The 17,946-nt window shown below is 34.3% G+C and overlaps 1 protein-coding gene across 6 annotated transcripts; it reads left to right on the top strand.

Moving 5' to 3' along the window:
* The first annotated feature begins 1,221 nt into the window (after positions 1–1,221).
* Positions 1,222–15,093, top strand: LOC101249740 (DEAD-box ATP-dependent RNA helicase 1). 6 transcript variants are annotated; one of them, XM_004242569.5, is made up of 11 exons: positions 1,222–1,438; positions 1,737–1,892; positions 3,749–3,983; positions 4,462–4,716; positions 5,581–5,735; positions 6,381–6,558; positions 7,606–7,793; positions 8,543–8,747; positions 9,381–9,486; positions 9,722–9,892; positions 14,509–15,093. In XM_004242569.5, the coding sequence occupies exons 2-10, from the start codon at positions 1,765–1,767 to the stop codon at positions 9,811–9,813; spliced, it is 1,542 nt and encodes a 513-aa protein (XP_004242617.2). In that variant the 5' UTR covers positions 1,222–1,438; positions 1,737–1,764; the 3' UTR covers positions 9,814–9,892; positions 14,509–15,093. The 6 variants fall into 6 exon arrangements, with proteins under 6 accessions (XP_004242617.2, XP_069143013.1, XP_010323200.2 ...); XM_069286912.1 differs by having other exon boundaries at positions 9,722–10,054; XM_010324898.4 differs by having other exon boundaries at positions 1,223–1,438; positions 1,744–1,892.
* The last annotated feature ends 2,853 nt before the right edge of the window (positions 15,094–17,946 follow it).

The raw sequence follows: 17,946 nt of genomic DNA, 5'->3' as shown, positions 1-17,946 counted from the left end.
TCGTTAGTTGGTTTGATTTTATGTATTATCGATTTGATTTTTAGTTTTTAAATATGTTAAATTGATAATAAATTATTTATTAACGGTTTAATTTTTTATTTATCCGATAAAAAAATGTTCATAAAATAAATACATGATTTCTCACTTCCATAACAATTTGATGTGAAATAAAGCAAATCAAGTTGTAAATGTTTTTATATAAGCATATAGTGAAACAAAAAGATATAATGAAAGAGTAGATATAGATTGAAGGCTGCAATTATCGTTACAATCAAAACATCATATGAAATTTTTGATGTGAAGTAGAAGTAATGTGACACGTGAATTGTATAGACCGTAGTGTAGCGTACTAAAAGTGGTCTTAGAAATAAAAAAAATCTCATAAAGCCACGTCTAGTAGAGTCGCGACCATCGATGTGATTCGCGACCATCGGTTAGTCGCTTCACTATCTTATGAATTATAAGAACATATAAGAAACAAAATTGTATAGGAGCAACGAAAAATCAAATAAATACGAGGATCACGACAGAGCTAACTTTTGAGTTGATGACTTAATGTACACTATGAGCATTATAAGTCCTTGACTTCTTTGGAGTTTACAATCGTATAATTGCTAACACGCAAGAGCTATTTCTATTTTCCTAATTCACTACGAATATCAACTTTCGCAAGGGAAAAATCGACCTTTCAAATTGTGCTACATGTGTGGTAAAGAAGTTGAGACATCCAGTCATCTATTCGTAAACTGTAGGACAACATACATGTTAGAAAAGCTAGAGAAATTACACGATTAGTCACTTCACCATCTTACGACTTATTGTAAGTTGCACCTACCTCCTCAATATTTTTTGCGCCTTCAATATCTTTTGAACTATTCAGCATGTTTGATAAAAATCTTTACGTTAATACTATATTTTATCACAAATAATTAATTTTTTATATAAAAAGGAAAAAATAATAAATATATACCGCTGAAATATCGTAAACAATATGCAAATATCGTCCATCATTCTTTTGGACATTGACGATTCTGCCTTGCAAAGACTAAAACATATATACCATTTATACTAACGGACATATACATATATCATAATCTTATCAATCGATTCGATATTTATTAAATATCGAATGAACAAATAAAATTGCACCACATATCACTATTTAATCTTTCGTTAAAACGAAAAATACATTATAATTCGAATATATTTATCCTTTTTCCTTATAAAAAAATATTTGGATACCTTATTTTGCAATAACATAGAGTCGCCCTCCCAACCGAACACGCCGGCAGCCATTAACGGCGAACATAGGTTTTGTCTCCGGTGAACCAGTGAAGCTTCAAGCTCAGACACGAACCAGCCAGCGAGCTCGAAGCTCGTGCAACTGACAAAACCAAATTCCACCGGTGAACCAGCGACACCAACTCCGGTAAAAGAGGTTATCTTCCATATATATTTATCTTTGTTTATTCTCTTCGTTTGATATGAAGCTGGAGGAGTTTGAACTCCGACCATCATTACTGTTATTTTATGTTTTTTTTTAGTTACTGATATAATTTTCCGATTAAGTTCATCTTCTCTGACCAGCTATGTTGAGTTTGTGCCTTAATATTATTCTATTTTGGAGTTCAAACTGTCATAAGCTTTTCCTTTTAGTTGTTGCTTTTTATGAAATTGGGGTGTTTATTTTGTTGTTAGAGACTAATTTTGGCGTTGTTTGTTGGATTTTCCTCAAGTTTTCAGCTGAAAAAGGTGAGCTTGACAATGGAAGAAGAGAAGGGGTTGAAGAAAGAGAAGAAAAACATCCCTGTATTGCCATGGATGAGAAACCCAGTTGATATTACTACCTTTGATCAATGCTCTCTAGATCTTTTGCCTTTTATTGATCCCAGGTACTCTTTCAGCATTACTCCCTTCAACCCCAAAAATCAACATGATGTTCCGAGGATCTTGAGTTCTCCTTTTCAATTTGTTTATCTGGTTTTGACGTGTGATCAATACATTGAATGTACAAAAGGCTCATTAATCTCGTGGTCTTAAACATTGACTTGTAGAAAGTTAGAATTAAAGAGTTGACAAATAATTGAAATATGGTATGCTACCAGTGAATATTTGCGCCAAGAAATAATCCGAATTTTGGGATGACATACCCTTTTAATACAGTTCATGAAGGCTATTGAAGTGCTAATTCCTGGAAATTAGGAGCCGTTAACAACAAAGAAATTGTTGGAGTTATCTTATCGATTCTATCTAGTTCCAATAGGCTTGATGTTGGAAATATACATTCTTTTTTAAATGGATTAAAAAGGAGAAGAAGACAAAGAAGTTGAAATGGAGTGAGTACATCTTCAGAAACTGCATAAAGGTTCTATCTTTTAAAAATATTAGTAACTCGTTCAAACAGTTGGATGAATGTTGTCAGAACCAGGTTTTGATCAGAAGATTTAAGATAATTTGGAGGGATCATTTGTGAAGAACTCCATTCTATCTCTTCCTCGTTACGAACAAAAAAGTGGAATGAAATCCCAGTTATACACTCCCTTCGTTCTACGAACCCTTGTTGATTCTGAACGAATAACATATGGCAAGACATCAATAGGAGATTTATTGTTTGATAAAAAGCGTCACATTTCTGTTATTATTAAGAATAGATGGTTAGGAAGCTTATCCTTTTGGTGTAGGAGTAGTTTGATTTAAATATCCCAGAATTTAGAGATGTTCGAGTTTCCACAAGTTTCTGTAGCCCCTGAAGGTTTTTTGGACTTTGATAGCTCCATAATTTTAGATTAGCCTTTTGTAATAGAGCTAACAATGTCTTTTACTTTTTTATGCTCTGTAAATTTTGTATTTTCTTGATAGAAAATGTTTTGAGTTTCTGGGATGTAGTTTTTGTATGGTCTTGGTATTTAAGGTGCTACTGCCCTCGTGGTTTCTCGGTTATCATCGTTCTGTCTTACAATCTATACGACATTCTTTTTGTTTTGAGATGTGGCAAAATCTTTTGGTTCCCTTTTATTAATATGTTGCTTTCTATAGCCTTTTACCAGGTTCGAGTATTCAAATTATTTAACTAATCAAATACTAAATTCTGATGGTATATTGTATGTTCTATTTATCAAACTAAACTTTTAAACTTAAAGTACTACTTGTATCCTATACAACATAAACTAACAAGTTAAACTCCATGCACCAAAATGGTGTCCATAATATGGGAGGGATGGAAAACAAACGGGTTGAGAAAACTGTGTTGAAAGTATTTTTATCAATGGCATCATTTAGAATACGATCACTGAGATCTAATACTATCTTAACTATATGACCTGGTGTGGGATACATTTTCCAAATGTCTTGTTTCCGTCTTGTTATGATATTTGTACAGACAGATATGAATGTTGCTCATCCATATTCTTCAATCGTTTGTATTGTCTGCTGGTTCCCTATCAATAGCATGGCCTGTTGGCAAACCTCATCTCAAAAGAAAAAAAGTTCTCCATTCCTTCAGGATAACGAATGAACAAAATGGAAATTATTGTTAATGATGATCACCTCTCAGTTTCGACAATAAATATTTCATTTCTTATCCGAAATATCCTCAGTTTATTACTTTGCTTTACTGTTTGTAATAAAATTCCTATGATTGCAGTTGAAACATTGTTACACTCATACCTTATGCTTTCTTGACACTTCATACTGGATCTTGTACACTTCCACTCCAACTTACTCTTACCCGTACATGTTTCTTCACTAGGTTAGTGGCGGCTTTGAAGAATATGAGCATCACTTCACTCTTTCCCGTGCAACTTGCTGTCTGGCAAGAGACTATTGGACCTGGCTCTTTTGAACGAGACCTTTGTATAAATTCACCTACAGGGAGCGGGAAAACTCTTGCTTATGCCTTACCAATTGTTCAGATGCTGTCTACACGTGCTGTTAAATGTCTTCGTGCATTAGTGGTCTTGCCTACTAGAGACCTTGCTTTGCAGGTTATTCACCGTAGTTTGTTAATTTTAGTTTTGGAAAATGCGCAGTGCATAATTACACAAATTCTCAATTACATGTAACTCTTTGGATCAACTATCATTCCAACTTTGCCTCCTCCCTTGGCATTTTCTTTTTTTGATGGGCAAGTCAATGATCATCCTAGGTTTTTGTCGCGTTAAAACTATGACTTCATGCTACCTATCACAAAAGAAAAAAACACTACAAGTTCATACTTTGGTTGAATTCTTTTAATTGCAATCTGATAATTGGTGGAATTTTGTTGTAGTGCCTCAGAGGCTTTTTGTAAGAATACCTCCAACTTATAAGTGGGTTCTTCACACCAGTGACGTATCTACATTTGCATTTGCACATGCAATTATTTATTTATTAAGGCCTCTCTATTTACACTTTCACATGCAAAGATAGATAACTAGCTTCTCAGGGGAAGGTTATGTTTTTACCATTTGTTTCCGTTCGCAGGTCAAAGAGGTCTTCTCTGCTCTTGCACCTGCAGTAGGTCTGTCTGTCGGCTTGGCAGTAGGTCAGTCATCAATTTCTGATGAAATCTCCGAACTCATCAAGAAACCCAATGTTGAGTATGGCATATGTTATGATCCTGAAGAATTCTCATACGAGTTACAAAGTGCAGTAGACATATTAGTGGCAACTCCTGGAAGACTGATGGACCACATTAATAACACTGATGGTTTTACGCTTGAGCATCTATCTTATCTTGTAAGCTGCATATATTTAGTTGCTTAGAATTTCTTAGTATGTATATTTACATTAGTCCCCTATTCTTCTCTTCTTTGTTGCGATTAATATCATGGCATAAAGCATTTCTGTCTGAGAATATCTTGATCATCTTAAGAAGCTAAGTGTCCCAGCTATCTTTTTGCTTTTCCTTAGGGTCTGCATCATTAGTCTATAAGGTCACTAGGAAAACAAAGCGCAGGGAAGTACCTTTTGATAATTTGAAAGAAGTTTGTTAGAAGTAGGGTGATACCGAGGTAAAACAAACAGGCAACTATACTGCATGTTTTGGCAGCAAATGTGCTGGCTATTTGTCTATATGTTAATAGATTTCTAACGTGTTTCCACTATCTTCAATTATATCAATGCATTGATCAATCAATAATAACTGTACATGAAAGAAATAGTAGATCTTTTGAAGCAAAGAGCTGAGTTTTTCATCTAAGGAATAGTTCCCTTTTATATGTGTTTTTGGTGCATCCGTGATGTTTCTATCTGCATAGAGCGTGGATGTCTTTTGTAGAGAATCACATGCTTCTGTAATTACCCTACTTTTTTTATGTGGGAACTTTCCCATTATTGATAAAATTGTATCTACTTGATTAAATTATTAATATATGTTTGGTATTTTATTCACTTCAATGCCTCTTTCCTATTTGAAAAGGAAAACTTGGAATGCTACTATGCTAATAACTCAGACAATGAAGATTCGTTTCAATTTAATCATTAAAACTTCAAAGTGGTAGTAGTAGGTCTTGTGATTGTGAGGCACATATTTTGACATTGCTCTTTTTTCTTCATTTTACTTTGTTGAAACCATTTGACTTACATTTTGGTATCATGTAGGTTGTAGATGAAACAGATAGATTATTAAGGGAAGCTTATCAGTCCTGGCTTCCTACCGTCATTCAGTTGACCAGCTCTTCTGTTGATGGGAACTTCCCTTCTGTTGCTGATCTTCTTCCTTGCACTTATGGTTCATTGAAGACAATCAGAAGAATGTATGTTGTTATGCCTATCCCCTATTCCTTATGAGTTGCTTATATGTGGAATCCTCTTTAGATGCACATCTTTTTCTCAGTCGTAACCTGACATTTTTCTAATCAAGAAGTAATTGTCTGATTATTCAAGTCTTGTTTGATTCTTTCTTTGTCTGTCATATCTTTTTCAATGTTGAGTTTCTTACTCTTTTGATCATGAAAATGTATCTATCCTTGCACCTAAGTGTGTGACCTAGTCGTTGATGAAGTAGGTGGAGGCCTCAAGTTCAAATTCTAGCTGAGGTAAAAAAAATAAAAATACTAGGTGATTTTTTCTCAATCTACTCTAACTTTGATGGGCAAAATTACCCGATACGTGTGTTGACGGGAGGTAGTAGCCTAGCAAGTACCTGGTGAAAAGTCGAGGTGCACACAAGTTGGGCCAGACACCACTGTCATCAAAAAGAAATGCATAACGTATTATTTTGTTAGTGGATCTAACTTTGTTGGAAGGTTTGCCTTTAATCAATTGATGGTTCATTGAGTTTGCTCCTTGGTATTGAATAGGTTTAACTTTAAGTGCACATAGGCATTTCACTGTCTTGTTTTCTCTTTGTCCATTTCACGCGTGGGATTTTCTTAAGCATTGCTTTAAAAATAATGCAGGGGCACTGAAAGAGGGTTCAAGGGAAAAGCCTATCCAAGGTTGGCAAAGATGGTATTATCAGCCACACTAACACAAGACCCAAGTAAACTTGCTCAGCTTGATTTGCATCATCCTCTTCTTTTGACGACTGGAGAAAGGCGTTACAAGCTTCCTGAAGAACTCAAATCATTTAAAGTGGTGGGTATATGCTATTTGAATGAAATAAGGCCTATTTATATATTATCTTCTTTTTCCTGATATGCCTGAAAATGTGTTTATCACGGCATATCATTTATCTTGATGATTTATCTTCTTATTCCAAAAATTATTATTATTCCATAACAATTAGAAGTCATTGTTGCCTAACCTGTCAAACAGAAGGAAAAAAGAATCAGTTTGTTGTCTCCAAGTCATAAGGAATTTCCGAATTTGTCATCATGTTGTCTAGGAGGAACTTTGTGTTGTTTTCTGTAGATATGCTAACATAGCAGAAACTACTGCTTCAGCGTGGTCTAAATGTTTGTTAGCAGCACCTTACTTTATCTAAAAGCATTGGCTTAAACTGTCTTGTGCATCGACCTTGTGGATTGTCTTGAGACACTCATACATTGCTAAAGTCCAAACCACTGTTATTAGAAACCAGCATTTTGTTGCTGAAAGTGACTGTGTGATGCAAAGTGAGGGTTTGTCTAAAAACCTTCAGTTCATTGCTTAAAGGGACGAAGTGATGCTGAAGGTTTATCTAAAAACCGAAGCAACAAAGCAATGCGAAGTGAAGGTTATTGCCTCATGAGGAAGCAGTGTTCTTCAGAAAGTAATTTATTTGGTGTGAAGCAGTCGATTATTCAACAGACATTGAAAGATGAAAAAGAAATCAACCATACATTTTTCCTCCTTTTTTTCGCCCAGTTCAAAATAAAATGTGGGGCGGGGGGAATAGGGATTTTTGCTATTTGAGTATTAGGACTCCTCTCCAAATTACATTTTAATGATGGTTTGTTTGAGCTGTTGAATAAATACTTCCATTGTCGGATTCTGGATGCTGAAGTTTGCAATTCAGTGTTATAAGTACTAAGTTCATTATACTGGGTAATTTTGTGCTTTCAATACATTGAGTGCTTCATTTTGAAAAGTTTGCACCTGACTTATCACTTTTCCCTCCCAATGGATTTGTGCTATTTTGCACTACACTGTTCCTCACAGGCAGATGATTGATAACAGTGATTTTACCTTCCTTTTGTGTAGCTATGTCAATCGAAGCTTAAGCCACTTTATCTAGTTTCCCTTCTTCAAAGTCTGCAAGGGGAGAAATCAATTGTTTTCACATCATCGGTGGAGTCCACTCATAGATTATGCACTTTGCTCAAGTTTTTCGACAATTTGCAAATTGAGTTCAAGGAGTATTCTCGTCTTCAGCGGCAATCTGTAAGAAGGTACTTAGATACATTTGCTTAAAAACTTGAGTTTAGCTCTGAGCTGTTACATTATGTCATTTGCTAGAGAAGTTTGCAGTCAACGGTATTATGATGTTTTGCATGAGTTCACATCTTACTGAAGCTAATGAATGTAGTCATGCGTGGAGCCATCTAGGTTGCCAAAAAGCTGTAATGTACTACTATACTGTTAAAAAATCTGTTTTGTTTTGTTGGTGTCCAAAGTGCTATATTAGAAGTGCACAAATATCTGGGATTCGAACAAAAAGGATAGTTTCCAGTGTTCCAAAATTATGTATCAGAGACAATTTTATGATCAAGAAATGCATCAGAAAATCTTTTGTGGCCATATGGAATGTCTGCATCTCACTGGGAATCTGTCTACCTAATCCAAGTCAGCTCTGAAGGCTGTTAACCTTTATAGATTTTTGTCTTTATCAAAAAAAGAAAAACCTTTATAGGTCTCTGGAGAAGAAAGGGCATGTTTCGCATTGTTCTTTTTGATTGCCATCTTAGTTATTTTACTAGAGCTTTTACTTGCAAGTTGGATTAATGGAAAAGTTAAAAAAAGAAAATGAAGTACAGAAATAGAGATAATTGGTCGTCATATTTATACTTGACGTTGTTGAATGGTGATGTTACGTTTATTTGGGAAATGTTTTATGGTGAACCACCTGTGTGATTGGTCTTGCTTATTTAAGTCTACTCTACCATCTTGCAATTTAATATACTGAACTTTTGCCTTACAGCAAGACGTTGAGGGCTTTCCGGTCAGGGCAAGTGCAAGTGCTTATTTCCTCTGATGCTATGACTCGTGGAATGGATGTTGAAGGAGTGAGAAATGTCATAAACTATGATATGCCTGCTTATATAAAAACATTTATTCATCGGGCAGGCCGAACTGCAAGAGCGGGCCTAAGTGGATGTTGCTTTACGTTAATGCATAAAGATGAGGTATGTCTTTTTATATGATGAGGATCAAATATTTTAAAGATTGCAACTTTAAATGATCTATTTTTCGTATTGAGACATTAAGTTCTGGCCCCTAAGGAAGCTAAAATTTTGTAAATTACCTGATGTAGTATATCTGACTATAGCATGCTATTAACATAATATGTACCTTTTTCTTTGGGGTACTTCATTAAGTAAAGTTTTGCTCTTAACAGTAGAGTAATGACTACTTGAGCAGATTGGTTAAAAAAATTGACTATTTGAACTGGTTCACCGCCATCAAATGGCCACAAAATTGAAAAATAAAAGGTCAGATCTTGTCCCTCATAAGCTGCCATAAAAAACTAAAACACTTCTCCACTCAATGTGCTTGTATTCATATTGTGATCTTAACTGTCACAGCACTTCGAGTGTTCAATATTTTAGGATACTTTGTATGATGTATGAACATACTTATAAAAATAAATGATCTAATCTCAGACTATTAACTGGGCATACCACCAAGTTTCTCAACCTTTCCACGATATACTTTTTCGATGGAGGGGTTCAGCTTGAGACTTTGAAGCACTAAACTTTCTGTTCCTTTTGCAGCAAATTCTTGTTTAAATATGAAATTCTCCAATGCTAATTTTGCAGGTGAAGCGCTTCAAGAAGATGCTGCAAAAAGCTGACTGTAACTCTTGCCCTACCTATTCTGCTTCTTCTGAAGTGATAGAGTCACTTCGCTCTTTGTACACCTCAGGTACTTTCTTTTTCCATTTTCAACATATTTGTTAGTACTTGGCAATCAAAGTGAATGCTCTACATGTTGAAATTATGAAGAAACCAGCAGTAGTTTATTTACTTGATCTGATACTTAAACCTTGAGATCTCCTATTAGCCTTTTTTTGGAGAAAAATAAAGTATTAGCACTATTTCTGCAGTTACTCTTCAGTTATGCTATGTTTTTAATTGAACCTCTTTTCATTTTTTTCTAGCATTGGAGAAACTAAGAGAGAATGTTGAATCAGAAAAGTTCAAGAAAAGCAAGATTAGGTTGAAATCTTCAAATGTGAGAAAGGAGAAGTGAAAAGCTGCCCATGGTGATAACTTCCATTTTCCTAGACAGTGTAGTACTGTGTTGCCAACCAGTTTAGGATTATATCATGGTGAGTCGCTACATTTTGATATTATTGTGTTATTTTCATTTTTATATCATTATGTTTCTTGCTGCTTGCCTATAGATTGTTAGCATTGTTCTTGGTTCTCTAATTGATGCCACACAAAAGAGTACAGAAGGAAGTGTTCCAATGTTGTTTCTCCTGACAGTGGTGATTCATGTTTTTTGTATTATATTTTTCTCTTTATCTATTGCAGCTATCTTCATCCATTCGATGCAAATATTAAGATAAGGTGGATATCATTCTGCCTTTTGTTCAAAATTGCACTGTTTTTTTAAAATTAATTAGAATTTGAAGGTCGTGATTCTAGCGAAACTGCTGGTATTCTATAAGCTGAAAGAGAGGATAAGGGAACTAGACTAGAAAAACTAGGAGTAAGGAGAAGTGGGGAGGGTTGGGTATATTGAAGTTGGAGGGTTAGCTGACTCTCCAATTTAGCATATTGTCTCTTCTGGTATGGGAGAAAAGCACTACTTAAGAACAAAGGGAAGAAATGATGTGTGACAACCAGTAGGCAAGTAAGTTCTTTTGATGTAAAATTGTTCATATAAAGTATGCATGTTTCTACATTCTTGTGTTCTGGTCTAAATGCATGTTGTTGAATAGAATACTTTGTTTATTTATAAAAGAAACAAAAATACTGGCACCCAAGGGTGTTACCTAGTGGTAAATGAAGTGGGAGGAGAACCATGAAGTCTCAAGGTCAACTCCCAACCGAGACAAAGATACTAGGTGATTTCTTCCCATCTACCTAAGTCTTGGTGGGCAGAGGTGCCTCGTAGGTTGGTGGGAGCAACAGGCACCGAGTGGTATAATCAAGGTGCGCAGAAGCTGGCTTGGACACTGCCGTAAAAAAGAATAAAAAATACCGTGCATAGCAATTTCTTAACAGGACTGAAGTAACTTTGGGAAAATTTAAAAGAAGTAGTGATAAGTATTCTGATAGTTCGATAGAGATATTTTCCTTTCTCACACAGTTACATTTAATCAATATATCTGGCAATAAGAGTTTACAGTCCAATCTTCGCTGACTTTTGTAACTAAGATAAAATTTGCTTGAAGGAAAACAGCAAGAAATCAGTAGATTGGTCAGGAAATTGAAAATTGAAAGTATTCTCAGCAAGCCTAAGTAGATAGTTTAGCTGCCAAATGCAGAAAGAGACCTCTGAACTTCTTTGAGAAAATATTTAGAAGTTTTTGCATTTGAAGATAAAGCAGAATAGGTTGAAGATGATGACAGCGAAGAACTCTTCAGAGAGAGTGCCTCGCTTGTGCTAGCTTCTCTCTCCTCCTCTTTGATGGTTTCTAGCATTTTTGGGGCTCGGTGTCTCTGTCTCATGACATTTACAAACTGTGGTGGTGCTACCTCTGTAACAAACCTAGCAATACGAGCATTTGCCATCTTCTTAGTAGGTTTTGGACTGCAGTTGAGAAAAAAGGTCCAAGATGCTTGGTAGAACTGTATAAGTAGTGTTTAAGAAGAAGGTGGGTTGTATGAGTTAAAAACCACAGAAGGGCTGAAATTTATATGGTTGTGGATTAAATTATCCTTCTATGGTCTGGCTTAAATTGAACCAGTCGTCTTAATCAAGGTTTTAATTATTTTTTGCTGTTAGTGCCGTCACTTACTTTTAGTCTTAATTGAACAGATAAAGATGTTATCATCATAGTCATCCTCTTGATGAGATATCCTCATATATGGAGCCACGGAATGCAATGTGTCTATGCATGAGTAGAAAAAGCAACATATCTTAAATATGCGGTATTTGTTGCCTTTGAAAGCTTCCAAACTTGAACTTTTCCTTATTGAGCTGGAACCTGCTGATTGAATGCCACATGCCCTTTCTGCATTTAGTGATTCACAGCATATGAATAACTATTGTGATTGGTTCTGTGCATGTAACAAAGGGGTGCACTAGAGACGAGGCACATTTTTATCTTTCTAGAATTGCAGTTGGTAACTTGATTAGCATCTCTTAATCCCTCTATGTGGGTTGTCTACTAGAGACTTGTTCATTATGAAATCTATATTTCAGATACTTACTTATCACCATTTTAACATAATGTCAACATCCATGTCTTAACTTGTTTGCATGAAGAACCTTCAGTTAATGTCATTTTTACCTTAATAATATAGTCCAACTCGTGCTGCTCTGCCTTTTACTATGGTTAGGCAGGTCCAACTTTCACCATTATTTTGCCCCATCTCTCTCCTGTAATTGTCTTGTTTAATTTCTTGCTTATTTCTCCAGTCTTTCTGTTGGTTTGTAGAGTTTCAGCCTCTGTATATCCTTCTATTCTTCTTTCACTTCTTCATTTCTTCTCCTTTATGAACCTACTTTCAAAGTCTAATTTAACTATTTGTTGGTGTTCTAGTTTGAGAGATGTACATTACATCTTTCTAGAGTCTTCTAAATGTCATGGCTGTTGAAGAGGGGTGTGGAATCGTGCAAGAGTTTAAACCTGCCTTTTCATGATATTCTTAAACAAAATCCCAGGACTTCTGGGTTTTCATACTTTTCGACAAATGATAAATAATTATACGAATATCAATTTTGTTGGAAAAATTCTCAAATATGTGGTAAACAAGGAAAATAATCTGATTATCGCTGTTGCTGCTAGTTTTGGAGGAGAAAGCTTTGTGATTCTGTTAACTGTGCTCTTTCTTCTTTCAGTAGATAGTTAAGGATGAAAGGTTAGAACAAGAGGAATATGTGCTAAGAATGGTAGTGGGATCCACTAGTACAGATAAATAATGAGGATATGTAAACTTTAAACGTTGTTTGATCTGACCTTAAATGAAACAAGATGTGGGACAGGTAGTAAATATAACTCAGAAAAGAAAATTTAACCCAGGATTATGTAAAGCTTTCTGACGTCGCTAAAAGAAGAGACACTCACTGTCTTTAGAAAATTTTAGCTGGATGGTAAAACGTCACCGCAGAGTATGTTTATGCACGGTAATTTTCACAAATATCATCAGCAGTCAGCTTTTTGTCAGTCAGAACTTTCAAATATAAAATTTTGTTTTGTTTTTGTTAATTTTCTTTAATGATGTATTATTTAAATTAAAAATTCGAAGGAGGAGAGAGTGAATTCTTGATAGCAAGGAAACAGAGATAGGAACTGGGGGAACGAGGGAACTTTTTATGGAAGGGAGAGTAGGCTTCAAAAGGGGTAGACTTTTGGAGGCTAGAAAAGTGAGGCTGGGGTGGGAAGGAGAGATAAGGAAGCGGAGAAAAACTATAAGTCCAAGGATACTAGAGTCACAGAGGAAAACTGCGGGGAGGGGGAAAGTAATGGAGAAGGTTTCTTGTGGTTTGGAGGAAAGCACCTTTACAGAACAAAAAGGAAGAAGTGCTGGGCGCAGGATCAGGTAGTATTATATTCTAGGGAAGGGGGGAATGATAAGGTCTCAACTGTTTGTTTTAGTATGAATGTTACTACATTCTCTCATTCTGCTGTAGTTAGATGTATTTGAGTTCACTGAGCTATAGAGTGTTATCGTATGCTTGTTAAGCCCTTAGTGCCTGTTCTGTAGAATAACATATATTAATTATGTATAAAAGAAACAGGATACAAGATGTGTAAAACAATTTCATAGCCGTACTGAAGTAAATTTGGTAATATTTACAGAAAGTAGCTACAGAAATTTACTGATAATTCGAAGGAAGAATTTTCATCTTCCCATAGAGGTTACATACAGTCAATACTTATCTAGTCTCAGCAGAGCTTGGATTATGTCCAAAGCTTTTGCGGACTTTCTTACTGAGAGAGAATTTGCTGAAGGAAAAGAAAAGGAATCAATACACTGGTCAAAAATTAAAAGCATTCTTAGCAAGCTAGAGTATATACTTTAGCTGCCAAATGCAGAAAACGACCTCTGAACTTCTTTGAGAAAATATTTAGAACTTTTTGCATTTGATGATGAAGCAGAATAAGCTGAAGATGATGAAGAGGAATAATTCTTCAGAGAAAGTGACTCGCTTGTGCTAGCTTCTCTCTCCTCCTCTTTGATGGTTTCTAGCATCTTTGAGGCTCGGTTTCTCATGACATTTACAAATTGTGGTGGTGCTACCTCTGTAACAAACCTAGCAATACGAGCATTTGCCATCTTCTTTTGTAAGTTTTCAAAGAGACTGCAGTTGAGGGGAAAAGTGCAAGATGCTTAGATAGAACTGTAGAAGTAGTGTTTTGAAGATAAGAAGGTGGATTGTATGCCTTACAAACACAAATGAGATGATATTTTATAGTGGTGTTTAATTAGATAATCCTTTATGATCTGGCTTAAAATGAGCCAGTCGTCTCAATCGAACTTTTAATCATTTTTAGCTGTTAGTGCAGCCACTAACTTTTAGTATTAATTACACAGACAAATATGTGTCTAATCGTGGTCATCTTATTGAAGAGATATCCTTCCAGATGGGACCGCAGAATGCAATGTCTATCCCAGAGTGGAAAAAAACAACATGACTTAAATGTGGAGTTTTTGTTTCCATCAATATCTTCCAATATTCAACTTTACCTCATTGAGCTGCAACCTGCTGATTGAATGCCACATGACCCTTTCTGCATTTCATATCTAAACTGGTTCTTTCGTGCAGATCTGGATATATCGTGCAGTCGGTGGAAGGTCAAAAAGACTTATCATGTTTGCGGGATTGTGAAAGCTGGACTTTCCTTGAAGGTTCATTGCCAAAATTTGAGTCTTTTATGCTATAACGAGAGAGAAAAATCCTGTTTATCAGCACCCAGGGGCGTCGATGGAGACGCGTTTTTTATGGTTGGTATGAAAATATTGAATGGCTGGGATTCTTCATTGCTGGTGAAATTTGAAAAAATTGGAGATTTTCATCTTGAACTATGATTGTAATGGCAGTCATTAACTTTAAAAATGACATTCACCAGTTTTTGTTATTTGCTGGAGATCTTTCATACTTCAGTTTTATTTATGTACGTTGTATATGGGTAATTCCTCTGAAACATTCTCTCTACCTCCGCGAGGAAGGATGAAGTTCTATGTACACTCTTATCTTCTCGAGACTCCACTTATGGGATTTCGCTGGATATTTTGTAACATTCAGATATAGAGCCCACTTATCGGATTTCAGTGGGTATATTGTAATGTTTTGATATTTGCATTTAATCTATTTTTATCAGAGTTGACGGTCAAGAAAACATTTGAACTATCCTCTTTTTCGTGAGTTTCACGATTCAACTATTGTATGTTGTCGTTTTCTATTTTGAACTATCACTATTTATGAGTAAATCGTGTTCAGTAATAGCGTTTTATGTGTAAAATTATGTTTTCGTACAAATTGTTGAAATTACTATATCGCCACTATTTTTTGTACATAAATCGGCATTTAGTGATAGCGTTTTATGAGTAAATATATGTTTTCCTTACAAATTGTTGAATTCACTTCATTGCCACTACTTTTCTTACATAAATCGCATTCTGTGATATCGTTTTATGAGTAATATATGTTTTTCATACAAATTGTTGAAATTACTACGTTGCCACTACTTTTTGTACATAAATCGCGATTGTGGATTGCGTTTTATGAGTAAATATATGTTTTACTTACATATTAATAAAATTACTACGTTGCCACTACTCTTTGTACATAAATTGCTTTTTATGAGTAAATATATGTTTTTCTTACAAATTGTTAAAATTACTACGTTGTCACTACTCTTTGTACTTAAATTGCTTTTTATGAGTAATATATGTTTTTCTTACAAATTGTTGAAATTACTACGTTGCCACTACTCTTTGTACATAAATCGCGTTTGTGGATTTCGTTTTATGAGTAAATATATGTTTTTTCTTACAAATTGTTGAAATTACTACGTTGCCACTACTCTTTGTACATAAATCGCGTTTGTAGATTTCGTTTTATGAGTAAATATATGTTTTTCTTACAAATTGTTGAAATTACGACGTTGCCACTACTATATGTACATAAATTGCTTTTTATGAGTAAATATATGTTTTTCTTAGAAATTGTTAAAATTACTACGTTGCCACTACTATTTGTACATAAATCGCGTTTGTGGATTACTTTTTATAAGTAAATATATGTTTTTCTTACAAATTGTTGAAATCACTACGTTGCCGCTACTCTTTGTAAATAAATCGCGTTTGTGGATTGCGTTTTATGAGTAAATATATGTTTTTCTTACAAATTGTTAAAATTACTACGTTGCCACTACTATTTGTACACAAATTGCTTTTTATGAGTAAATATATGTTTTTCTTACAAATTGTTGAAATTACTACGTTGCCACTACTCTTTGTACATAAATCGCGTTTGTGGATTGTGTTTTATGAGTAAATATATGTTTTACTTACAAATTGTTAAAATTACTTCGTTGCCACTACTCTTTGTACATAAATCGCGTTTGTGGATTTCGTTTTATGAGTAAATATATGTTTTTTAAAAAAATTGTTGAAACTACTACGTTGCCACTACTCTTTGTATATAAATCACGGTCGTGGATTGCGTTTTATGAGTAAATATATGTTTTACTTACAAATTGTTAAAATTACTACATTGCCACTACTCTTTGTACATAAATCGCGGTTGTGAATTGCGTTTTATGAGTAAATGTATGTTTTCCTTACAAATTATTGAAATTACTACGTTGCCACTACTCTTTGTACATAAATGCTGTTTTGGGTTGTGTTTTATTAGTAAGGCCTTATTTATTTACATTCAGATTAAGAGGTTTGAATATGAATACACATTTGAATATTAAGATTTGCATGAATATTCAGGTGTTTTGATCTGATATACATTTGAATATTAAGATGTGGTCTCTAAGTCTGAACACTAAATAATTAATGTTGTTTGTTTTTAATATCTGAATGTGCATGTGAAATTAATATTAAATTAATAAAATATTATAAAAATTTCATGTCAACAAAATTTATCACTTTTGATAAAAAAAATTTAAGAGTTCTAATAATTATGATTTGGAAGTACAATTTTTTTTATTCAAAAATCTTTATAAACGCCATTACACCAACAGTGTTCTTGACACAGTCTATATAAGAAATTTATTAATAAAAAAAAAAAACTTGTAAGGATTTATGAAGACTTACCAGTTCAAGAGGGAAAAAATAATGTTTGATTGAGAAAATAGAGAAAAAGTTTTTAGTTATGCGATAAAAGACACACTTAAATCAGAGAAGATAGTTTATTATTTGATAACTTATTAAATGAGTCTGAATGTTGTTAAGAGTCTCCTACAAATCTCTGATTCATTCAGACTTCTTCAGACCATTAAGAGACTTTTTAAAAAATAAAACAAATGAACTCAATGAGCTGAATCTGAATGATTCTGATTCAGACCTAAAAATCTAACATACTTAATCGACTGAATTTGAATGATTAAGATTCAGACTTCCATCAAGTGCAAACAAATGCGACCTAAATATATGTTTTTCTTACAAGTTGTTGAAATTACTATATTGCCCTTACGTTTTATTTTATTTGTCAATTATTTAGAATATATATATACACACACTTATTACTTTAATCAATCAAGAAAAGATCATATATGCTCTTGTTTTTAGACTGAATGACATATATGGTTTAATTTTTAGACGACAAGAACAATAATGTCCCAAAAATATGACGGATGGTATCTTCTTACCATTTATGAAAATATATTTAACCTTTTCACCATTGAAATTATTTTATATTTCAAACAAAATGGATAAGACTAGAATTACTGAGTCCAAGCATTTCTTGAGCTTGAATCGACATATATTTTCCAGCTCGAAGAACAATGATATACGTTAAGTACTTTATTGATGGGACTTTCAAGTCTTGTAGGCCTAGTGAATCGTCTTTTTTGAATTTTGGTCGAGATTTCTCTTAGTCGCGAAGCTCGGATTTCAGGCCTAGTAAATAGTCTTTTTTGAATTTTGATCGAGATTTCTCTTAGTCGCTAAGCTCGAATTTTGACGAAATTAATTCTCCTTTTACTCAATCTCCCATTAATTATCACCTTATCTCCTATTAATCTCAAAA

Source organism: Solanum lycopersicum, chromosome 7 (genome assembly GCF_036512215.1).
Source record: "Solanum lycopersicum chromosome 7, SLM_r2.1".
Classification (NCBI taxonomy): Eukaryota; Viridiplantae; Streptophyta; class Magnoliopsida; order Solanales; family Solanaceae; genus Solanum; species Solanum lycopersicum.
This window is presented reverse-complemented; position numbering and strand designations above follow the sequence as displayed.

Coding starts and splice junctions, on each gene's coding strand:
- LOC101249740 (XM_004242569.5), top strand. CDS start 1,765: ATGGAAGAAGAGAAGGGGTTGAAGAAAGAGAAGAAAAACATCCCTGTA. Junction 3,984..4,461: donor CTAGAGACCTTGCTTTGCAG/GTTATTCACCGT, acceptor TTCCGTTCGCAG/GTCAAAGAGGTCTTCTCTGC. Junction 6,559..7,605: donor AACTCAAATCATTTAAAGTG/GTGGGTATATGC, acceptor CCTTTTGTGTAG/CTATGTCAATCGAAGCTTAA.